This window comes from Phoca vitulina, unplaced genomic scaffold, assembly GCF_004348235.1.
Source record: "Phoca vitulina isolate PV1807 unplaced genomic scaffold, GSC_HSeal_1.0 scaffold71, whole genome shotgun sequence".
Classification (NCBI taxonomy): Eukaryota; Metazoa; Chordata; class Mammalia; order Carnivora; family Phocidae; genus Phoca; species Phoca vitulina.
In genome coordinates, this window is record NW_022589774.1 from 12,497,342 (window position 1) to 12,523,417 (window position 26,076).

General features: G+C 35.4%; 1 protein-coding gene across 1 annotated transcript in view; it reads left to right on the forward strand.

Annotated features, from left to right (window-relative positions):
- Window positions 1-26,076, forward strand: part of HMCN1 (hemicentin 1) — a 487,946-nt gene that overhangs the window by 293,809 nt on the left and 168,061 nt on the right. Inside the window, exons 31-36 of the mRNA XM_032393157.1 lie at window positions 5,301-5,579; window positions 6,079-6,360; window positions 7,086-7,194; window positions 8,151-8,320; window positions 9,501-9,655; window positions 18,254-18,377. Coding sequence (XP_032249048.1) covers window positions 5,301-5,579; window positions 6,079-6,360; window positions 7,086-7,194; window positions 8,151-8,320; window positions 9,501-9,655; window positions 18,254-18,377 — 1,119 coding nt within the window. The remainder of the gene's footprint in view (window positions 1-5,300; window positions 5,580-6,078; window positions 6,361-7,085; window positions 7,195-8,150; window positions 8,321-9,500; window positions 9,656-18,253; window positions 18,378-26,076) is intronic.

Below are 26,076 nucleotides of genomic sequence, written 5' to 3' on the forward strand. Positions count from 1 at the left end.
TTATTTCACTTATGAAAATGCTTTTATTCCTAAGAATGAATGAAACATATGCCATATTTGGGCTAACTGTGAGGAATATTTATGTAGATTTCAGATTGATAATGTGTTTCACACCACAGTTAATTCATTTGTTTTCCTTATTTACATACTAACACGAGGACAAAACAGGTGATGTCCTTGAAAGGCAGAAATGCATGTTGTACCTGAATAAGGAAAGAAATGGAGACGAAGTAAGAGTGAAAAAATAAGAGATGGGGGAAGGGGGAGGGGAAAGATATGAAAGAAGGAAGGAAATAAAAGAGCTTTTAATATCCTATGGGGAGATCGTGTAAACTGACAGCTCTTAGTTCTGAGGCAAAGATTTTTAACCTGAGGTTTGTGTTTGAGTTTAGGAAGTCTGAGAGCCTCCCCAGAGTGTACAAAAGTCTTTGAGTATATATGTGCGGTGCATATTAATGTGCAGTGTGTTCATAACCTTTATCCGTAACAACGTCCCTCAAATAGAAGTAAGGTCTCAGAAAAGTATATATGAATTAAACTGAAATAGGAAGTGACATCTATTTATTGGCAAATTAAGCAGTAGATGTCAATCAGAAATGTTCTTTGAGTAATTTTTGTCAAATTCATAAATGCAATATTTTTAAATTGCTTCTTTTCAGTGCAAATGATATGCCTTTGTAAAGCATTCATGAAGAATAGGGACTTATTTAAACCTATGTTCTTGCTGTCATTAATGTATCATCTAATTGCCAGCTGATTTGGCAATTTAAACCAGAAGTTTGATATGCATTTATAGATCAACATATGACATAAATAGCCTTAAAACAAAATTAAAATTTTAAATCTGAATTAAATGCTGTTCCTTAAGATTTCAAAATGGTAGCTTGAATTTGTATTAATTACTTATCTTGGACTTGGCAAACCTTTTTTTATAAAGGGCAAGATAGTAAATATTTTGGATTTTGCAGACCATGAGACAAAATCAAGGATATTATGTAGGTACTTATATATCAAAGTAGAAATAAATTTCTACCAATTGTCTATTGATGAAATTCTTTTTTCTAGTAATTTCAAAAATTATAATTTTTTTTATAATTACAAATCTACTAATGAGAAGAATGGAATTCTTTTGGGGGGGATAAAATTTTAATTAATTGAAGGTCAAAGTTAGTGATCCCTCTCACCAAGATTGAATGCAAATGTTCATCTGTTAATGCTGATCTATAAAGAGATCTTATGTATTTCATCTTGGAAAATGTCTTTTCATGCAGATATGTACTGTCAAATACCAATATCAGTTTGTGAACATGTTATTTTAATTGACCATATTCATTGCTTAGAAAGCATTTATAGAATTCCCTTATATGCTTTTGATAAACTGACTTTTAGCATGCCATACCACAGAGTAAACATTTCCAATTGAAAGTTGGATGGAAGGTCCTCATTCTCAGAGATAACTGAACTTCGAATGTAGAAATTTCCTTTCTATTTGTATCAAGGTCTGACAAACATTGCTGAAACTGAAATTTGAGCTCAGAAAACATATCCACAGCAAATCTGTAGGGAATGGAGATCTCAATTTTGTTTGACAGCATGGGAAATTTATAAAGCAGTTTGACATTAATTGTGATTCAAACAAAATGACTACCATAGTATAAGTTTTGCATTTAAGTGCTGTTTGGTCTGGTAATTTTAGGTTGAATTCATTAAGAAACATTATCAAGTTTATAGCAAAACTAGTTTCCAAAATCACTCAATGGTATTCAGTAATAGTGTTTGAGGACAATTCTTTTCATTCAGAAAAAATAGTCTCAGCCCTGAGCTCAAAAAATTAAAATTTAACTTTACCACCATTAAGGCACTGAACTGCTCTATGGTAGGACAAGTCTTTATACTCAGTTTCTACATGTAGCAAAAATTCATGGAACTGATGATTTTCAAGTCCATAAGGGCAGATAAAAGATACCATGGACACTTCTGGTTGTTAACATATGAATACTTTACACGGAGGGCTTGCTGATAAATAATGCAAGGAATATAGACTTTTAAAACCTTACATTTTAATAGGCTTTGTGAATTTGTCTAAGCCTTTTCCTGCCCCACATATATTTTTACCACCATCACTTGCACTGTATCTTAGCAGAGTCCACTTCAGGTTGTAATGAATTCGTGTTTTTGGTTTTTTTTTTTCAACTTCTTTGAAAATATTTTTGTCTCTAGTCATTCCATGCAGACTATTCTTAGAGGCTAATTCTTCAGTTTCTTCAAATTTGGCATTGATTCCTCAAACAAAAAGCAGTATCAGTAACATCTGTTAATTTGTCAGGGGCCAAGAATACTATTCAGAAAAGTTGCCTTTAAAAAAAATTAACTATTAATGTTGCTCCCAGTGTTCCCTACTCTTCAAGCAATTGTTCTCATGGAAAGGCTCATAATCTTAAACAAAGATTTAAGATTTCTCTGGACACATTTCTGTGACTACTGACTAATCATCCCTGATTTTAATTAAATTACTGTTGGTAAATGGCTTTTCTTGCTTGGCGAACATATGACCACTGAGAAACTTATTTTGATTGTAGCCTCATTTTGACTTTTTATTTTTGTGAAGAGGTTCTGTTATGAGTCAGCCCATTTTACATTTTCTAATTTTTCCAACTGTTGTTTTGAATTGGAAGTAATGTGACAAGTGCTTAGTCTAGTAGTATTAGTGTATATTGTAATCTTTCAGAACAGCTATAGAATTATTTAAAAAAAAAACCAATGCTTTGCCATTTGATTTATAACAAAATAATCCACACTGTGTTGTGCTTTAAAAATGTGAATTTTAAAGTCTTCTTTTCTTTCCTTGTTTTGATGTGAGAGGTACTCACTGATAATAAAAATAAAATAAAATATCATGGTATGGTGATATGCATGGCAACTTGAAATGCTATTGAGTTATAACTATGTCACTTAAATTTATGGTGAGCTGAGCAGCAGTGAGAAGCAATGAGAATACGTATTTGCTATTTTTTGTAACTACCTAATTCAGTTATTAGAGAAAGTAACCATAGACAATATGTAAACAAATGGGTGTGACTATATCCCAATAAAATTTTATGGACACCTAAGTTTGAATTTCATGTAATTTTTACATGTCACAAAATATTGTTAGTATTATTTTGATTTTTTTCCACCCATTTAAAAATGTAAAAACTATTCTTAACTCAGCATCTCCATGCCTGGCCTGTGAACCATAGTTGGTTTCCCTGAGCTATATATTAAACCACTTGATAAGAAAATTACTCTACCACCACGTTTACCTCACAGTGTAGTAGATCTTTCCTTAAATTATGTGTGACAAAAAAATGTGTAGGTGAATGTTTGTCACTGTGAGCTGGTTCTAAGAATGATTATTAGAAAATATTAAGGTACTTTATTCAGCACCCAGCTCTTGTTTTCTAAAATCCTTTTCCACTAAAAGAAGACAGAGCTTTCCTAGGGAAATGGTTAATTTTAAGGCTGGGGCAGGGAATATATAAGATGAGCCTGCAGCATGTAGTGAGCCAGAAAGTAAGAAAGTATCAAAATAGTAAAATGACATGGATATGTCAGAGAGACATAGGAACCAAATGAAATAGCTTCCAGTGGTCAAAACTGGAACAATTTGAATACTATAGTATTAGATTATAACCCAAAGTATAAAATAAGTTTCCATGAATTCATACTGATAAAAATAAATTGTTAAATAAGTGAACAAATTGGGGAGGAGAAACAAAATTATAGAGAATAATTCCAAATAGATTATGTAGGTATTCTTCTCTCAAGAAGTCGAACATAACTCCGCACCCCATACGTATGGGCTGGAAAGAGTGATTCCTTTCCCAAAAAAAGGGGAAAGGGAGAGCAACTTTACAGTGGAGAAACCTAGCAAAAGCTACTGTAACCAGATTATTGAGGTTAACATGATCATGATGTCATGCTGATAATTTGTACCTTTGATATGATCTAATGAGAAAGTTATTTTACCTCTGGGATCTTCCTCCTAAAACAAATAATCCTACTCCAACCATAAGAAAAAAATTCTATAACATATCCTATTCTAAAATAAAAGTTTAATAAAATAATATTAAGGCACTCCCAATTCAGGCACATGCCATTTGATTTCTTTTAACTTGTTGCAGTTATAGCGCAATCCTGGAATGACCACAGTCAAAAGATGTAGCGGGGATTGAGCCACTTGAGTTGTTTTTCCAGCAACAGAGTTCTCATGTGGTGTGAGTGGCCAGGAATGTGGTTGCTGAATTATGGAAGATACACATGTAGCCAATTAGATGAGTAAAGTTGAGTGAATGAACTCTTGGCAGCTAAAACAAATAAACAAACAAACAAACAAAAACCCAAAAAACCCAACAACAACGAAACAAAAACCGGTAAGAAGCAGAAGTTAAAGCTTCCACGGCTATTTCCAGTAGCTGGTTCTTTTTTTTTTTTTTTGACAGAGAGACAGCGAGAGGGAATACAAGCAGGGGGAGTGGAAGAGGGAGAAGCAGGCTTCCAGGCGAGCAGAGAGCCCAATGTGGGGCTCGATCCCAGTACCCTGGGATCATAACCTGAGCTGAAGGCAAACGCTTAATGACTGAGCCACCCAGGCGCCCCCCAGTAGCTGCTTCTGAAGGCACTTAGACCTTTAGTATTTTGCCGGGAGAGGGCATGCAGTCGTACCACATCTGACATTTTTGTTCCCTTGGCCTGATGTCAAATGTATTCTATCTACTTTAAGTGGGGTTTTATTTTGTTTTGCTTTGTTTGTTAAACATAACTTTCTTAGTTACTGTAATATGATCTATTGGACTTAAATGAACCCCTGAAACTGAAACTGTGACTGTTTGCTTTTACTGAAATCTGAAACCCAAGAGGAGGGTGATAAAGATTAAAAAGACAGGCAATTTATTATCAGTAGATAAATCATAGACTTCCTAATTGTCTTTAATTCCTAAATCCTTTATTTTTTAAAATATATTTTTTAAAGGTTTTATTTATTTATTCGACAGAGAGAGAGACAGTGAGAGAGGGAACACAAGCAGGCGGAGTGGGAGAGGGAGAAGCAGGCTTCCCGCTGAGCAGGGAGCCCGATGCGGGGCTCGATCCCAGGACCCTGGGATCATGACCTGAGCCAAAGGCAGACACTTAATGACTGAGCCACCCAGGCGCCCCTTCTAAATACTTTAAATGCATTATTTAAACTTCTACAACATTTAAGAATTTGATGCAGATGCTAAAGCTTAGAAAACTTGTTTCTGTTCTGAAATCCTTTATAGTTCCACCTACTATTAAAGGAGGGAATGTCACCACAAAAGTATCAGCATTGATCAACAGCATAATTAAGCTGGAATGTGAAACACGGGGACTGCCGATGCCTGCTATTACTTGGTATAAGGATGGCCAACCAGTCATATCCAGCTCACAAGCACTTTATATTAATAAAGGACAATTTCTTCATATCCCTCGAGCACAGGTTTCTGATTCAGCAACATATACATGTCATGCAACCAATGTTGCTGGAACTGCTGAAAAGTCATTTCATGTGGACGTCTATGGTAAGGAAAAAATACGTGCTTTAATCACATACCTTTCTGTCTATGCTTTTTAATATGCCGACATCTAATTCATTCACTAATAAATTCCTGGTGGGTTAGATCATTTTAAAAATGCATGGATAGGAACTGGCAGAATTGCCCCATGATTTAAAAAAACATTTTTAAAAGCTACAGTTAGTAAAAGTGGTCCATTCATCTGCCCAAACATTTGCCCATTTCACATGGGGCATCTAGACCATTCGATTTTTATGAAGAAGGTAAAGTAGTTGTTAGGACTAAGATCATTCTCTACTATTTACCCTTTATAAACGAGACACAGTACAAAGTATCCCACAATATTTAGGATAGCTGCAGATCAGCTAACCGAAGAAATTCTTTCCTTAATAGCTTAGAAAGAGACAGACATGTAGGTAGTTTCTATGGTCAAACTACATGAAAACAAAATCCTTATTTCATTAGAATTTCAAAGATGCCTGAAATATTACTTTTTTCTGCCTAGTTCCTCCAATGATTGAAGGTGACTTGGCCGTACCTCTGAATAAGCAAGTGGTTATCGCTCATTCGCTGACACTAGAGTGTAAAGCTACTGGCAGCCCTCCTCCAGTTCTCACCTGGTTAAAAGATGGTGTACCTGTGAAAGCCAGTGACAACATCCGTACAGAAGCTGGTGGGAAGAAACTAGAAATCATGAGTGCCCTAGAAGTTGATCGGGGACAGTATGTATGTGTGGCTACCAGTGTGGCTGGAGAAAAGGAAATCAAATACGAAGTTGATGTCTTAGGTAAATAAGGATGCCACCATCTGGATTCCAGATTCATAGCACAACCTGACCATTTTATGAAATGCTTTTTTGGTCAAAGAACAATGAAACAGTTTTAGAGAAGGTTCAGTTATCTGTTCAACTCTGGACTGCACATTACTAAGTGGTGGATTTATTACCAGAGTCCCAAGATCTAAGAACCCACATAAATCTTCCACTGATTTTGATAGGTACACTTTGTATTTGTAAGTGCATTGATGCATTTTACATCTATGACAATATCTGATTGCAGTGAGTGATATCATGGTCCTCTGTCATGAGCACTATGCTATGTCTAGTGCAGGAAACAGTCTCTGGGCCTTGGAAAGTCATCTTGCAATGTTTTTGGTCTCTATTTCTCTATAAATTGAAGGCTTTTTGAGCAGAGGTCCAATTTTTGAGGTTCCCTTCTCTTATTATTATGAAAATAAGCAACATAAAATATGAACCAACTTTATATTCAGATGGCATTAGCAGCACCAGAGTGCTCGATTAATTGAGAAAAATCCACAGCATGTCAAAAATACGTTCATTGATCCTAGCAAGTGTGTATGATAAAATATATTTTACATTTCAAATCCCCTTCATGTATCAAATTTCTATGATACTTGTCAGCCTTCTGAACTGCAACTTAGTATTGCTTAAAATGGTGGTGTGTTTTTTCTGGTGTACATTTCTTTGTATGTTACATCTCTGTTGTTTTCTAGTGCCACCAGCTATAGAAGGAGGAGATGAAACATCTTACTTCATTGTGATGGTTAATAACTTACTGGAGCTAGATTGTCAAGTGACAGGCTCTCCCACGCCAACTATCATGTAAGGGTTTTGGTATGTCTTCTAAATACCTCCCACTTCTTTATTTGAGTGTTTTAAGGCTATCTTGAAAAAATTTCTGTGTCATTAAAAGGTGGCCATATAAAATTATATTATTTATGTTCCTCTTTTAAAAGACATACTCTATATACAAGGCAACTTTTGCTTAATAATCACACGGACCTCAAATCTGTTCAATTAGAGGAATTCCATTTATGCTCCTAGAAATGACATTTTCAGTTCATAGAGACAGACTAGTAAGCAGTATCTGTCAGATCTTCTTGAGGCACTGAAATGTTTAATGAATGACTAAATAAAAAGAAATGTACTGGACATATTAGGGAAATAGTTACCGTGCATATGTGTTTACCATTCTTTTTTCTCATTCCTTCATTCACAAAGCATTTCGTGAATACTTAACCTTCATTTCCAAGGTGCAGGATATGCAATGGAACAGTTAGTCAACTAAGAGAATAAAATATGTTCACATATGATTACAAAGTAAAATGGAAAATGATAACTCATAAGAAATGAAAAAATATAATGCTGTATCAGGGTTTTATTTTTCAGATATTTTAGGAATGTATTCACTTTGATGGTTAATGTTATTTAAACATTTGAAGTGAATACTATTTAGGGGCACTTGCCTCTTTGTTTCCTCAACGTAAAGAGAAGAATGAAGAAACCGCATAGCTACTGGGGTTCCAACACTATGCCAACTTCTGTGTTGGGCCAGGTTTACTTTTTTCTTTTCCCCATTATAGTTCATTTCACAGAATGGGCAAATAGGGAATTAGGCAAATACGCAATTGAGAATTTACATATGTATGTGTGTGTAGAAACATTTAATATATAGATAAATCTAGTTCCTCTAAGATATATATACACACGCACATATCTTTTAGGAACTAAGTTATTTAAAATACATCTCCAGACTTCTTTTTGCCTTGTTTCTATAGGTGGTTAAAGGATGGCCAGCTAATTGATGAAAGGGATGGATTCAAGATTTTACTAAATGGACGCAAATTGGTTATTGCCCAAGCTCAAGTGTCGGATACAGGCCTTTACCGCTGTGTGGCAACAAACATTGCTGGTGACCGCGGGAAGGAATTTGAAGTGACTGTTCATGGTATGCTGAAGAAGGGACATGAGCATTATATTTAAAATTAATTTATGCATTGTGTCATTATTTAATTCAGATGGTAGCTCAGTAATCTGGATAAATCTTGAGTTGTAGAAAGTAATATAAAGGATGTAAATTTGAGTTAAAAAATGGCAGATTAATCTTAAGGCACTTTACTAACACAGAGACTTAACCAAGAGGCCTATGTAAATTAATATAAACACTTCAGATGTTAGGAAGTGTATTCTACATAGAATGCCAGGGCCTGAGGAATGAGACCAAATAAGATAGAATAGGCAGGCAGCAAATTCCAAGTAAAGAGGTTGTGTCAGCTCTTCAGGGTTTAACCAGAACAGGAGGGAGTGTGAATAAAGTCATTTCCAGAAATGGAAGCTAAGGATGTTATGCAGGATCCAGGGTAGATAGAGGTATTCACAGAACTAGCACAGAAGAATCAGAACCTTTAGTGTAATGACGGAGACAACCCTTGGCCAGGGTATTATTTATCTCACTTGCCTGCCAACCTTGGGAAGTGAGGGACTGCAGTGAGAATCTGGGGAGCCATTTAGAAGCTCTAGTGGAGGTTTCTATGAACATCAACATTTTTCCATCTGTCCATGCAGACTTTTTTCCCCCTGCTTTTTCAATCCTGTGATGAAATGTAGCTAACCCTGTTTCTCAGTCTCAATTCCAACTCCTGAGGGAGGGAATCTGGCAGGCCCAGCTTAAATCAAGTTCCCATTCTGTATTCAGTCAGCCTTGCTGGGGTCAGAGTCATGCAGTATAAATACAGGTAGAGGAAACCCACCCTGATTTAACGAGATTGTTCTAGAGAAAGGGAGGATCATAATAGATTGGGAAAACATACCAACAGGTGTAAGCCAAACATACATGTGGATTGTAGTTGCTATAAACACATTTTATTCTTTGGAGAGCTAGAGATCCATACTTAAGAAATAAGTCATCTAAAATTGCTGAAAACTATAAATTAAATGCATGGGATAAAATTATTTCATTGTTTCTTAAAATAGGAATTTTCCCTTTTCTAAATTTTAAAGTTTCAGGTTCTTACATCCAGATTTTAAAGTACTTGACCCCACTGATTATGGTTTGTGTTCCCTCCCTCCCTTACTCTGTCCTTCCATCCCTTCCTGCTTTCCTTCCTTCCTTCCTTTCTTAAATCTAGTTCCTCCAACAATCAAATCCTCAGGCCTTTCTGAGAGAGCCATAGTGAAGCACAAGCCTATCACCTTGCAGTGCATTGCCAATGGCATTCCAAATCCATCTATTACATGGTTAAAAGATGGCCAACCTGTAAATACTGCCCAAGGAAACCTTAAAGTAAGTATAAATATTGCTGAGCCCCAAATGTGAAATCTACATTGATCTTCCCAGAGCTATCGTGTTCTTCTTTCCTAATTGTAGATTTTCCTGTTGGACAGATTTTACAGAAAGTTTATCAAAATAATATGTGTTTTCCTTAGAGTTTTTGGAATTTATCTTAATATTTTGATTTGAAGAATAGAATTAATTAAAGACTAATAACCTTAACAATGATAATTTTAACGTATTGGTTGGTATTTTTATTATTTTGGTTTATGCCTGTTTTAACTATTGAAAAACTGGTGTCTCATGGATGAATGAACTGTGTTCATCATTACTGACTCACAGTATCCCCAATATACCATAGACTAAGATTAAGGTAAAATCATATCTACATAAACCTAAGTGCAATAAGTCTTGAAAAAAATATTTTAGCTAGTTATAAGCTTCAAGATGGCAGAGACCCAGTCTGAATAAATTCACTTCTATATCCTTCAATCTGAGTATAATCCCTGGCATATAAATGTACCTCATTACATATTTCTGGATAGATAGATAGATTGATTGATTTCGAACTTAGATAATCTAAATGATTCATTTAAAAATCTGAATCAATAGATTTTTTTACTAGGATCAAGTTAGTTGACTAATGTGGGCTTGAACTTTGCTTGTATTAAGTTTTCAGTAATGAGGGATGTATTGAGTTCTTTTCCCAGTACAAATGATCGGTATCTGCTCATTTATTATTCCTATTCTAAATCCAATGGAACTAATCTTATACATTTATTCTAGTGAGAGGTTCATTATGAAGCCTTAAAACATACTGCAGGGAGATAGGCATTTATCACATAATCATATAAAAGTTTAATTGTAAACTGTAATGAGTAACTTTAAGAGAAAATATGGAGAAGTATAAGAACAGATAATGTGGAAAGGTTTTAGGCATTAATTCATAGAGAATAGGTAATAGGTAATTCATAGAGAAAGCCTTTGAGCAGAGATATGAAGAATACATAGGAGTTAAATGAGTGAATTAATGGAAGAGAACAGAGTAGAGTATTTCAGAGAAGATGTGTGTGGGCAAACAACTTAAAGTAAAGGCGCATGACACCTCCTGAGGACCTGATAGCAAGCAAGCCAGTAGACTGAAGAACATAAAGCAAGATGAGGTGGTATTAGAGGAGACCAGGGAGTGGAAGGCATTTAAGTAATATTAGTGATTTCATTTTTACTTTCAATCAAAGGGAGATCTTTGAAGAGTTTTAAGAGAGTAGTGACATAATCAGATTTTCATTTTAAATAGTTACTGGCCCCTATAAGATAATGAATTGAAGGAGTTTAAAATAGATATGTGGGCAGAGGTGGTCCAAAACAGTAGTATAGGAAGATCCTGAACTCACCTCCCCCCACAGACACACCAAATCTACTGCCACATACAGAACAGTTCCCTCTGAAAAAGATTTGAAAACTAGCTGAACAGCTCCTCTACAACAAAGGATAAAAGGGCAACATCAAGATGGGTAGGAGAGGCAGAGACACAATCTTGCCAAAACCATAGCATACCAACTCACAATAGGGAGGGATCTCACAAGTCTGCAGCTTCTCCCTGAGGAGTATGGGATTTGTGCCCTACATTGGGCATTCCAACCCTTGGGACCTGTACTGAAGAGACAAGCCATAAAATGTCTGGCTTTGAAAACCAATGAAGCTTACATCCAAGAGACCCAAAGGACTGTAGGGATTTGAGATACTTCTTTTAAATGACTCACATTCAGACTTACTTGCCCTGGGCCCTAGTGCAAAAATTTGAAAAGTGCCTAAACTAAACTATATGTGAAGGAGATTCATTTGCTAATTTTAAAGCATCTGCCGGAAGGACAAGGACCTGTAGGGACTTTCTCCAGGGACAGAGCTGTTGTCAGGCACCAGTTTTGCACTCTCCCTCCACCTTGCTAGTAAAAGCAGGTGTGTGCAGACACAGCAATCTCCCACTGCCTTGCTGAAGTGGAGGTGGGGTGGGGGGTGCTCTGTCCCCGAGCACTCTTCACCTGCCTTGCTAAAGCTGCAGGCATGCCCCACCCCAAGTTCTCCCACTGCCCCATTAAGGCTGAAGGGCAAGTGCAGTCCACACAAAGGACACCCCTTGAATGCCTGGACCCAGTGGTCAGAGGGGCTTGTGTTCCAGGGCCCTATGGGACTATAACAATAATCAGAAAAGCCATTCTTGGCAGGCTACCACACCCAAGGCATTGCACACAGTAAACTGGAATACACTCCTGGTCTGCTGGTGAAAAAGGCCCACCCACTGGTCCTGGAGCTTCAACATGAGGGACAGGCTTCAGGTTTGCCACACATGTAGAGGCTATGAAGGCACTCTCAGGGAACATAGGCAGGGAGACACACCTTTGTGTTCTCCCTTGGCCTTGCTGTAGCTCCTGGTGCCTCCCAGCAAGGAGCATATACACACACCTGAAGCCCTGATTTTTGCAGCTGTCACCCAGGGGACACCTCCAGATCCCCTGGTCTGAAGGCCAGCAGGGTTTACAACTGCAGTCCTGTGGGACTGTATATCGTTGTGTACTTTAAAACTGCTGCCTAAGGATCTGGCTTCTAGTCAGCCTGAAACCAGGTGCTGACTGAGATCCCTCTCTTTGGAACACTGATAGGTCTTGGAATACCCTTAATAACTGGGACCTATCAAGAATAAATCAGGCTACTGAGGCAGTCACACGGTCTGAGAGATAACCAAGTGCTAAGGCAGGGTTGAACGATGAGGTTAATCTACACAAGGCCATTCCTGTAAGACTGGGAAGATAGCTATTTTGCCTAATACTTAGAAACAAACAGAAGCTCAAGCAAAATGAGGAAATAGAGGAGTATGTTTCAAATGGAAGAACAGAACGAAACCTCAGAAAACGGCCTTCATGAAATGGAAATAAGTAATCTACCTGATAAAGAGTTCAAAGTAATGGTCATAAAGATGCTCACTAAACTCGGGAAAAGAATGGATGAACACAGTGAGAACTCCAACAAAAGATAGAAAATATAAGAAGGTACCAAACAGAAGTCACAGAGCTGAAGAATACAATAATTAAACTGAAAAATACACTAGGGTGTTCAACAGCTGATTAGATGAAGCAGAAAGACAGATCAGTAACCTGGAAGACAGCAGTGGAATTCACCCAAACAGAACAGCAAAAAGAAAAAAGAATTTTTTAAAAAAATGAAGATAGCTTAAGGGACCTATGGGGCAACATGAAGTGGAATAGCTTTCATATTATATGGATTCCAGAAGGGGAAGAGAGAGAGAAAGGGGCAGAAAACACATTTCAAGAAATAATGGGTGGAAACCTCCCTAAACTGGGGAAGGAAACAGACATCCAGGTCCAGGAAGCATAGAGAATTCTAAATAAGATGAACCTAAAGAGATCCACAGGAAGAGACATTATAATTAAAATATGAAAAGTTAAAGATAAGAAGAAAATCTTAAAAGCAGCAAGAAAAAAGCCATTTGTTAGGTGCAAGGGAAGCCCGCTCCCATAAGACTGTCAGCTGATTTTTCAGCAGAAATCTTGAAAGCCAGAAGAAGTGGCATGATATATTTGAAGTGCTGAAAGGAAAATAAAACTTCCAACCAAGAATACACTACCCAGCAAGGTTATTATTCAGAACTGAAGAAGAATAAAGAGATTTTTAGACAAACAAAAGGTAGAAGAATTCATCACTAAACTGGCCCTACAAGAAATGTTAAAGGGACTTCTTTAAGCTGAAAAAAAAAGGCACTAACTAGTAACAAGAAAATATATGAAAGTAAAAATGTCACTAGTAAAGGTAAATATATAGTAAAGGTAGTGGATTAATTACTTATAAAGCCAGTATGAAGATAAATATCAAAAGTAGTAAAATTAACTATAACCACAATAAACAGTTAAGGGAAACACAAAATAAAAGAATGTAAAATGTGACATCAAAAACATAAAACATTGTGGGAGAGTAAAAATGTAGAGTTTTATAATGCATCCAAACTTAAGTTGCTATCAACATTAAATTGGTCATCCACCATGATTAAGTGGAATTTACTCCAGGGATGTAAGCATGTTTCAACATTCACAAATCAACCAACGTAATACACCACATTAATGAAATGAAAGATAAAAATTATATGATCGTCTCACTGGAAAAAGCATTTGACAAAAGTCAACATCCATTTATGGTAAAAACCCTCAACAAAGTGGATATAGAGGAAACATACCTCAACATAATTAAAGTCATATATGACAAACCCACAGCTAACATCATATTCAGTGGTGAAAAGCTGAAAGTTTTTTCTCTAAGATCAAGTGCAAGACAAGTGTTCCCACTCTCACCACTTTTATTGAACATAGTATTGGAAGTCCTATCAAGAGCAACTAGGCGAGAAAAAGAAATAAAAGGCATCCAAATTGAAAAATATATATTAAAAAATCCTATAGACTTCACCAAAAAAGTGTTAGAACCAATAAATGAAGTCAGCAAAGTTGCAGGGTACAAAATCGATATACAAAAATTGGTTTCATTTCTATACACTAACAAACTATCAGAGAGAGAAATTAAGAAAACAGTCCCATTTAAAATTGCATAAAAAAGAATAAAAAGAAATTTAACCAAGGAGGTGAAAGGAAGTGAAAGTCCTGTGCACTAGAAGATATAAGACAGTGATGAAAGAAATTGAAGACACAAATAAATGGAAAGGTATCCCATGCCCATGGATTGGAAGAATTAATCTTGTTATAATGTTCCTACTACCCAAAGCAATCTATAGGTTCAGTGCAACTCCTATCAAAATTCCAATGGCATTTTCCACAGAAATAGAACAAACAATCCTAAAATTTGTATGGAACCACAAAAGACCCCAAGTAGCCAAAGTGATCTTGAGAAAGAAAAACAAATCTGGAGGCATCATGCTGTTTTCAAACTCTACTACAAAGCTGTAGTCATCAAAAACAGTTTGGTATTGGCATAAAAACCAACACATGGATCAAATGGAACAGAATAGAGAGCCAAGAAATAAACCTACACATATATGGTTGGTTAATTTATGACAAAGAAGTCAAGAATATACAATGAGGAAAGGATGTTCTCTTCAATAAATGATGTTGGAAATATTGGACAGTCACATGCAAAAGAATGAAACCAGAATGCTGTCTTAAACCATACACAAAAATCAGCTCCAAATGGATTAAAGACTTGAATGTAGAACCTGAAAGCACAAAACTCCTAGAAGAAAACATAGGTAGTAAGCTTCCTGACATAGTCCTGGCATTGAATTTTTAGATCTGACTCCCAAATCAAAGGCAACAAAGGCAAAAATAAACAAGCGGGACTACATCAATCCAAAAAGCTTCTGTATGGTTGGAGGCACTGAAATATAAATTAAATGAGGGAAAAATTGTAAATCATATATCTGATAACGGGTTAATACCCAAAGTATATAAAGAGCTCAACTCAATAGCAAAAAAACAAGCAATCTGATTTAAAAATGGGCACAAGATATAACTAGACATTTTCCAAAGTCATGTAGATGTCCAACAGGCACATGGAAAAATGTTTAACATCAGTAATTATCAGGGATATGCATATCAAAACCATAAGGTATCACATCACACCTGTTTAAGGCTATTATCAAAAAGACAAGAAATAAGAAGCATTGTTGAGGATGTGAGAAAAGGGAACCCTTGTGCATTGTTGGTGGGAATGTACCCTATTGCAACCACTATGGAAAACAGTATGGAGATGCCTCAAAAAATAAAAATCAGAGCCACCATATGATTCAGCAATTCCATTTCTGGGTATTTATCCAAAGAATACGAAAACCCTAACTCGAAAAGATATATGCACCCACATGCTCACTACAGCATTATTTATAATAGTCAGGACATGGAAACAACCAAAGTGTTCATCAGTAGATGAATGGATAAAGAAGATGTGATACACACACACACACACACACAATGGAATACTATTCAATTATAAAAAAGAAGAATGAAGTCTTGCCATTTGTGACAGCATGGATAGACCTTAAGGGCATTATGCTAATTGATATAAGTCAGACAGAGAAAGGTAAATACCATGTGATTTCAATTATATATGGAATCTAAAAAATAAAAGAAACAAAACTCATAGATACACATAGAACAGTTTGGTGGTTGCCAGAGGTGAAGGGGGTTGAGAAGTGTGCAAAATAGGTGAAGGTGGTCAAGAGGTACAAACTCCCAGATATTAAGTAAATAAGTCATAGTGATGTAAATACAGCATAGTGACTGTACTCAATAATATTGTATTGCATACTTGAAAGTTAACAGGAGAGTAAATCTTAAAAGTTCTCATCACAAGAAAAAAATCTGTAACTTCGTATGAAGACTAGACTTGTGATGATCACTTTGCAGTATGTACAAAAATTGAATTATTATGTTGTACACTTGAAACTAATATAATATATGCCAATTGTACCTCTAAAAATAAATTGAAAAAGATAAAGAGTAGATGTGTGGAAATCAATTAGGACTTATTCATCTAGGAGAGAGAGAAGATTGAAATTTGAACTCACATTCTGGCCATGAAGATGAGGATATATGGATGTATTTGAGAATTATTGTGTCAATCATTAGGACTCAGTGATAAATTGCATATGAAAGTTGAGGGAGCAGGAAATATCAAGGAAAACTTGGGGAATCTAACCTACACAGATGCATATCTTACGATGCCATCCAGTAAGACAGGAGACTTTGGAGGACAACCCATTTAGGGGCAAAAAACTGGATGTAAGTTTTATATTTTGGGAGGTTAAGTTGACTTTGAAATAAAGTGGAGATCAGGTAGACCATGGAATATATGCTCCTGGAGCTCAAAGGAGAGTTCTGGCTGGAGATACTGACACATAGATGATATTTGAAAGCATAGACATGAATGAGTTAATCTAAGGGGAGAGTAATGAGTATGAAAAAATAGAAGAGAGAACTGACCTCGTTCGGAGTCTTAAAAAATTATGGCATTTAAAGGCCATGTGCAGAAGTCTAGAAGTGAATTTACTGTATGAATGTGCTGCTTAGTGAGTTTAGTACACTCTGGCTGAAGAATAAGTCAAGTGGGAGTTTACTTGGGAGTGTATGGAGAGCAGATCATTTGGGGTCAGAATGTGGTAAGCCTGGAGGGCTATGCTGAGTTCAGATTTCATTCTGGGCAAAGTGGGGAGCTGAGTGAGCTTTGAAGGGGGACTGGTAAAAAATCAAATTTGCATTTTAGACAAATTATTCTGGCAATGGTATATAAGATAGATTAACAGTTTGGGAGGTTGGAGACACTGGAATATAAATTAAGAAACTATTATAATCCCACAGTGGTTGTGAGAATGGAAAGTAGAGATCTGAAAAACAGAGTTGTATAACTAGTAGGAGAGTCGGAGTGGGCTCTGAAATCAAGATGCCTTGGAGAATAGTAGTGCCATTAAACAAGATTGGAAACATGCAATGAAAAGTAGGTCTGGAGATACAAGGAAACAGTTATAAGCTTTGTTTTGGATGTGTTAAATTTCATGTGCTAACCCATCCAGCAGATTAGCTGGAACAGCAAGCGTGGAGCTCAGGAGAGAAATTGAGGCCAGTACTATAAATTTCAGAGTCTGCACAGAATTCTTCGCTGAAGCCATGAAAACTATCAGAAAGCTGAACTTTATGTTTATGGGACAGGAGGAAGAAGCAGGTTCTGTAATCTCCTAAGAAAGTCAGAGATTGAGAACTGAGGACATTTTTGTATCTTCAACACCCAGTAGAGTGATTCAGGAGTAGGTGGTCAGTAATGCCAAATGCTGTAGATGGTAAAAGAGAATATGAGCTTACTATGTAAGCTGCTGGATATTGTGATTAGAAGTTACTGATAATCTCCTTAATACTGCATGGAGCACTGGGTGTTATACAAAAACAATGAATCGTGGATCACTACATCAAAAACTAATGATGTATGGTGACTAACATAATAAAATAAAATTAAAAAAGAAAAAAAAAGAGAAGTTACTGATAACCTCTGAATGATAAGTTTCAAAGAATAACCACTGAATCACTAGTTCCAAAATGGTGGAGGCTAGTTGCAATAGGTTTAACAGAGAAATGAGGAAAAACAGGAAGAAATTTATCTGCATTTCCATTACTCATATTTTATAATTCTTATTGTTTTTCTGGCCCCCATGACCATTTAATCAAAAAAGATTGTTGCCTTAAAAGTATTTATGAAGTGTTACATAAATGTGACTGTATTTTTTTTAAGTAGCTTAAATTTTCATCACATACCTCATCGTTCAGTGCTAAAGTCTTTTGTTCAGCGAGGTTTTATTACTGTACCAGCAGGCCTTAGGTTATTTTATTTTGTGTTTTCCAATGAAGAAGAAAAGTTTTTCGATCAAATCAGTCTTTTTTGTGTGTGATGAAGTGAGATCTGGTTCTAATCTATCAAGAGATAATTAAGATATTGGCATAAAACTATAATTAAATAGCATAAATTTAAATGAGTTTGGCTATCTCAGCAAATGCTTTCAAGTCCCAGTGTAAAGTACAAAGTGCTGCCATGCTTTCTGCTCCCAATTAGATACAGTCTTCTGGTCGAGTTTTACAAATTGCCAAAGCCCTGATGGAAGATGCCGGCAGATACACATGTGTGGCGACCAATGCAGCTGGAGAAACCCAGCAGCACCTTCAGCTACATGTGCATGGTAATGTCATTCCCCTGTCTTAACAAAAGAACATTTCTGTGGCCTTTTTTGAACATGATAACTAATTTTTATTGAATTACAGTGTAAAAGAAACAAGTGTTTATTTTTGTCTATATGAAAAGAAACTAGGTTTTTTTTTTTTTAGGTTATTTGTAATTATAATTGCTCATATTAAGGTATTGGTTTGTCAAGATATCCATTAAGATATTCAGGTTGTCAAATAGGATGTGCTAGAGCTCATAAATAAATAAACATACTACCCTATGTTTTTAATTATTTGAATTCTGTTAACTAATAACTTTGTACAGATAACTTTTGTTGTCAAGACAGAGTTGCAGGATTGTTCCTTAACATTTTCTGTGATGTTCTTTGATGGCTATAAGAGGGATTTTGTAAGTAGAAGCTATCCTTGACTCAGGATCTTCTCTCATGTGCTTTAATAAAAAGTCTGGGTGGCCATGGAATAGCTCATGAATATTTCAGCTTCACAAAAAACTTAAAAGAAGATTTGACCTTGAATGTGAGACTTCAGATCTCTGGAGTCTCATCAGAAAGGGTCAAGAATTGTAGGCTTGGCCTTTCCTGATTCAGCCAAATATATTTGCAGAGAGCTCTCCAAGATTTCCATGTGATACCTTCTTCATTTTCTCTAATCCTTGTGATTGCTTGTTAAACCCTTTATTCATTTACTTCATTTATTCTTTATTCATTTATTCATATATTCACTCTACATTTACTGAACAATTTAACCTAGAAGGATGCTCCAGCATCTAGCTTGATTCCAGTTACATTATCAGCAGGCAATCAATAAATATTAACAAATGAAAAAGTAAATAGTAAGTGAATGAAAATATTTAAATTGGACATTGAATTCTTCTCATCTGCTTCTTTACATATTTTATTTTATTTATTTATTTATTTATTTATTTATTTATTTTTTTTTTTTAAGATTTTATTTATTTATTTGAGAGAGAGAGAATGAGAGAGACAGCACATGAGAGGGGGGAGGGTCAGAGGGAGAAGCAGACTCCCTGCCGAGCAGGGAGCCCGATGCGGGACTCGATCCCGGGACTCCAGGATCATGACCTGAGCCGAAGGCAGTTGCTTAACCAACTGAGCCACCCAGGCGCCCTACATATTTTATTTTATTTAAATCAACTAGTTAAAAGATTCAGATTATCAGTTCCCTAAATGTTTTTAATAAAATAATTTATTTTCCCCCTTTCCCCAAATATGTACACCTAATTTATGGATGTCATACACACAAACCGTGTTCCTTAAGAGGACTGTTACTTTTTCATTTAGTAATTAACTTAAAGACCAATATCTGATTATAATGATCTTGAAAGTGACTTGATTGCCTTGACTTTACCTAGTGCCCTTTGGCAGCTGTCTCCAGCACATACTGAGACCTCCACTTCCATTTAAGAGCGTGCTGTGGTGGTGCTTGCTCTCCTTTCCCCCTTTCCCTACGCTGAGGCTCCTTTTCTCCTCATTGTACAGGCTATTTATCTTTTTCTTTACGATAATTTCAGTCCTTATCTAGTCTCCATTGTTGTCTAAAAGGAAACAGTTAAGTGGGATAGTATGATATGCTGCAATCATCTCAGGCACCAGAGTCAGACCAATTGTGGTTTAAGTTCTATGCTAACCACCATCTATGTAACCTTGACCAAACTATTTAATTTCTTTGAGTATCTGACTTGCAGAGTGCTTTTGAGGTTTTGAGGTATTAGATGTAAAATATCTCCCACTTTTACTCTCTCAGGTCTTATCAAAAAGAAAGGTGTTTTTATTCTTTAGACTGGATTAAAATATTAAATGAAGATTGTATCTTGAAGAACAGAGTGTATGTCTCTAGAGCTGGGAAGAACCAAACTTCAGTGTTTGGGGCTCCCAAACTTCAGTGTTCATAAAAATCATATGTATTATACATGTTAAAAATACAGCTTCCTGGGCCAGTTCCAGATCTCCTGAAACAGTTTCTCTGATGCAAATGGTCTGTATGTCATTACTCAGAGGAACATTGGCCCAGACTCTAAAACCTGGCTTAGAGACTTACTAATGTAGTCAAGAATGATTGGAAACCAGAGTTCGTGAAAGAAATTAAGGATCCCATCAAATACAAAGCAACAACAGAAACAAACAAACAAAAAAACAGAGTCGAGACCTGAGAAAACATAAGTCTATAAACCTATGATCTGAATATGGTAACAAAATATATGTTAGCAGGGATTGAATTAGGGTACACACCTACACAGAAAATCATCAGAGAGCGGGGCAACAAGCTGGAAGACATCTGACTTAATGTAAGAAGAAAGAAACAGAAGGTTAGTCATTGTGAGGATTTATTAAATGCTACTAAATTGGCTGGGGAATATAAAACAATCTTCTTGATACAAATCACAAATAGAATAGAGGTAAAATACATTATAGTACCTGAAAATGTTTTACTAATATGACCTTGACTTGTCCAGATAACAGTTCATCAGTCTGAAAGGAGGATAAATGATGAAGTGAACTTCTCATCTAATTATGATCAACCTGAAAGGAAGTGATTGGCTACTGTACAGGAATCTAGACAGAAAGTACTCCTGACAAGCGATGTCACATTGGATGTAGATGGCTCCCAACTTGATTCTGTCTCCTTCAATACTTCTATTAATAATTTCAGTGAGAATTGGAGATGTTAACAAAAAGTATAGGAATTTCTAAAGGATTAGTTGACCACAGATTTCAAAAAGACTTCAGAAGTTAAAATGACAGGTTAACCTGATGTGAACCACTACGTAAGAATAGGGTTGGAGAAGAGTGACTTAAAGACACCACACATTGAAATACTGGAGATATCAATGGCTTTCTGCAATTATATAGATACAATCATTCAATTTCATAATAAAGCTAATTAGCCTTAGAAGTCAGTAATAGAAACTTACAGTATAAACAACAAGAAAGGAATTAGCCCTGTTATAGTCTCACTCTCTGAATGCCTCTGAAGTATTGTATCCAATCCTGGTGCTATATATTTAGAGGGACATTGAAAAATCTATAGAGAAGCAACTATCATTTAATTTAGTTTTTTTATTAATTTATTTAACCAATCTTATAGTTGCTTTCTGAGGGTTTAATCCCAGTCTTTATTGATGGGGTAACACATTTGGCAAATGAGCATTTACTATAATTGGCATCCAATGTATTCAATCCTAAGAAATTCAGCTTTCCAATTGTTTGATATTTTCCTTTCTTATAAAAAAGATTGTAGATGCTTCCATTCTTCTCAAGCGTGGAAAAAAAGTGTTTTCAAAAGGCTAAGTAAGGGTGGATTGTCTCTCCTGGAAGACATAGAAGACTAAGTCATGATCCTGAGGAGAGGAACATTCTTGTGATCCCCTAGGTTTCGTAGGGGGAGTTCTGTCCATTATAGAAGGCAGAGACTCTCAGTAGGTGGTCCTTTTTGATCATCAAAGTTTCATAATTCTGAAAGTTCTAATTCTCTAGACCAAACTATGAAATTTTATCTAAACCTCGGATATTTGCCAAGTAAGACAGATGTTTCCACAAACAAATGATTACTTGGGGTCTAATGGCTCAAGCATTCATTACATCTGCTCTTAATTATATCCTAGGAAAGATTCACCAAGGTGAAGCACCCAGAAGTGGCATGTTGTGGTTAAAAGCATGGGCTTTGAATTTGTGTCCCTGTACTGCCGAGTTATAGCATGAGGACAATAGGCTTAGATGTTAACTTTTTAAATGTTTTTTCATCTGTAAAATGGGAAGGATAATAATATAATCAGAAGGTTTTTGTGAGGATTGAATGTAAGACTACGTGTGCTTACAACTATAAGCTTAGCCTGATGCCTGGGTTCTAGTTATCATCTGTAAATGGTAGCTTGACAACTGTTTTAGCCAAATGCATATTTGGCTTTTGGCCCTTCTCACAGCACCAACATTTTAACAAATATATCTGAAGTTCTGGTGCCTTTACTATTGGCTAGGAACCATCTTGGGTCTGTATTAGTCGTCTGGTGAAAACATTAGTAGAGCACCCCTTAATTTAATTTTATTATTCTGAAGTATTTGCTTGGCTAACATCTGCTAACACCCACTTAAAAAAGGTTCCTCTATCATTTCTGTGTTTTGCTTAATAGCTCACTTGTGACCTAAAGGAGACTTGGGAATGTTGTGGGGAACGTTTTTTTTTTTTTAATGGATAGCTTCAGTTCAGGACTCTAGTATTGTCTTAGTATAAATAAATTTATTACTCATTATATCATAGTTTTGGTGGTTGGGTGGGATTAACTCACTTTTAGATCAGTTATGTATTGAATTGAATTTAACCAGAATTTGAAAAAGTCAACTCACGCCTGTGAATAATTAAATTCATAGGTAAAGTCTAGCCCATGTTATGTTCAGAAGCAGGTATTGTGGTTTTGGCATGGTAATGCTCATGTAGCTTTTGGAAGAAGGAGAATAGAGAAAAAAACCAACAAGTTGAATGGAATCCAACCTCCTTCTTGGAGTATGTAGACATTTATTGTTAACATAAGATATTGTTACCTTACTAATGTTTCTGTCTAAAACAGTGCTCATCTAAATTCAAAATTGCAAGATGATTCTTTTAAATGCTAGAAGGGAATTTTATATATATATATAATCTCACAACTTCTTTATCCACTCATCTGTTGTTGGACACTTAGATTGTTTCCATATCTTGGCTATTGTGAATAATGCTCTAGTGAACAGGGGAGTAGATATGTCTCTTTGAGATACTATTTCATTTCCTTCAATTATATGCCCAGAAGTGGGAATGCTGGATCATATGGTAGTTCTATTTGTAATTTTTTGAAGAGCCTCCATACTGTTTTCCATAATGGCTATACCAATTTACATTCCCACCAACAGTGTACAAGGGATCCTTTTTCTCCACATCCTCACCAACACTCATTGTCTCTTGTGTTTTTTATAATAATCATTCTAACACATGTGAGATGATATCTTATTGTGGGTTTGATTTGCATTTCTCTGATGATAAGTGATGTTAAGCACCTTTTCGTGAATCTGTTGGTCACTTCTTAGTCTTTTTTGGAAAAATGCCTATTCACGTCCTTTGTCCATTATTTAATTTATTTGTTTTTTTACTATTGAGTTTATAAGTTTCTTCTGTATTTCCGATATATGGTTTGCAAATTTTTCTTCCATTTAGTACATTGCCATTTTCATTTTGTCTACTTTTTTCTTTGCTATACAGAAGGTTTTTAGTTTGCTATAGTCCCACTTGTTTATTTTGCTTTTGTTGTTTGTGCCTTTGGTGACATAGCCCAAACTGCTAAAACTGTTAGATACCTTTCCCCCTATGTTTTCTTCTAGGAGTTTTGTGGTTTTGGGTCTTACATTTAAGGCTTTAATCCATTTCAAGTTAATTTTTGAGTACCACACTCTCTTGATTACACTGATTGATTCTCATATGTTAAACCAACCCTGCCTTCCTAGGATTAGACCCTCTTGGTCATGGTGCTTAATTTGTTTTATATGTTGTTGGATTCACCTTATTAGAATTTTCTTGATTAATTTTGTGTCTGTCCTCATAAGGGATATTGGACTATAGTGTCCTTTTATTGGCTGTCTCTGTCTGGTTTTATTATCATGGTAAAACTAGCCTCTTAGAGTGCTGCTCTATTTTGAAAGAGGTTTGTGAAGGATTCACATTAATTTTTCTTTAATGTTTTATAGAATTCCCAGTAAAGCCATTTGAGCCTCGGATTTTCTTTGTGGGATGTTTTTTATTACTAATGTAATTTTAAAATTTTTATACATCTATTCAGACTTTCCATTTTTTCTTGAGTCAGTTTTAGTAATTTATGACTTTCTAGAAATTGTCTATTTCATCTAGATTATCTAATTTATTGGCACACACTTGTTTATAATTTTCCCTCATAGCCCTTTTTAATTCTGTAAGGTTGATAGTAATGACTGCTCTTTCATTTCTAATTGTAGTAATTTGGTCTTCTCTCTTTTGTTTTGTCTTGGTCTGTTTATCGAAAATTTTGTCCATTTTGTTGATCTTTTCAAAATATCAGGTTTTGGTCTTACTGATTTTCTCTTTCCTTTTTCTATTGTCTGTTTAATTTATTTATGCTCTAATGTTTATTATTTCCTTCCTTCTGCTTGTCTTGGATTTACTTTACTCTTTTCTGGCTTCTTAAGGTGGAATGTTAGATTATTGATTCGAGATTTATTTTTAATGTAGTTGTTTATAGTTACACATTTTACTCTAATCATTGCTTTATGTGTATCCTGTAAGTTTTGGTTTGTTGTCTTTTTATTTTAATTTATCTCAGAGTATTATCTAATATCTCATGTGATTTCTTTGACCACTTAGTTACTTAAGAGTGTGTTACTTAATTTCCACATATTTGTGAATTTCCCAAATCTTCTCTTGTCATTGATTCATAATTTTATTCCACTGTGGTTAGAGAACACACTCTGTATGATTTTAATCCTTTTAAATATATTGAGACTTGTTTTATGCCTAACTTATAGTCTGTCCTTGAGAATGTTACATGTGCATTTGAGAAGAATCTGCATTCTGCTGTTCTTGGATGGAGTGTTTTATGTGTACGTGTGGTTTATACTGTTGTTCAAGTCTTCTTGTTGATTTTCTGTTTAGTTGTTCTACCCTTTATTGAAACTGGAATATTGATGTCTTCAAATATTATTGTTGAATTATCTATTTCTCTTTTTGATTCTGTCAGTTTTTATTCCATGTATCTTGAGACTCTGTTATTATGTAAATGTATGATTATAGTTGTTATATCTTTTATGTGTTGAGAGTATCATTTAAAATTGCCCTACTTTGTTGCTAGTAATTTTTGTTTTAAAGTCTATTTTGTTTGGTATTGGTGGAGCCTCTCTGGTTTTTGTTTGGTTACTATTTGTATGGTATATCTTTTTATAACCTTTCACTTTCAACCTATTTCTGTCTTTGACTCTGGAGTGTGTCTCTTGTAGACAACATATAATTGGGTCATGTTTTTATTTTTTATTTTTTAAATCTATTCGCTAGTCTGTGCCTTTGAGTAGTGTTTAATCCATTTACATTTAATGTAGTTACTGACATGATAGAGTTTATGGTCTACTGTGCTATGTTTTTTTAAAATTTTTTTTATATGTTATTATGTCATTTTGGTTTTTATGTTTCTCCATTACTGCCTTTTTATATTAAATAGCTATTTTCTTGTATACCATTTTATTTCTCTTGTTTCTTTTACTATATTTTTTTAGTTTATTTTTTGTGGTTGCCTTGAGGATCACAATTAGCATCTTAATAATATTATACTTTGGATTAATAATTTAATTTCAATAGTATAAAGAGCTTTGTTCCTTTATAACTCTCTTCCCTTTCCCCTTCTTTGTCCTATTATTGCCATACAAATTACACCTTTATTCATCATGATCCCATCAGTATAGACTTGTAATTACTGATTTATGCTGTTGTCTTTTTTTTTTAATTTTATTATGTTATGTTAGTCACCATACAATACATCATTAGTTTTTGATGTAGTGATCCACGATCCATTGTTTTCGTATAACACTCAGTGCTCCATGCAGTACATGCCCTCCTTAATACCCATCACCGGGCTAACCAATCCCCTCTCCCTCCTCCCCTCTAAAACCCTGTTTGTTTCTCAGGTACACA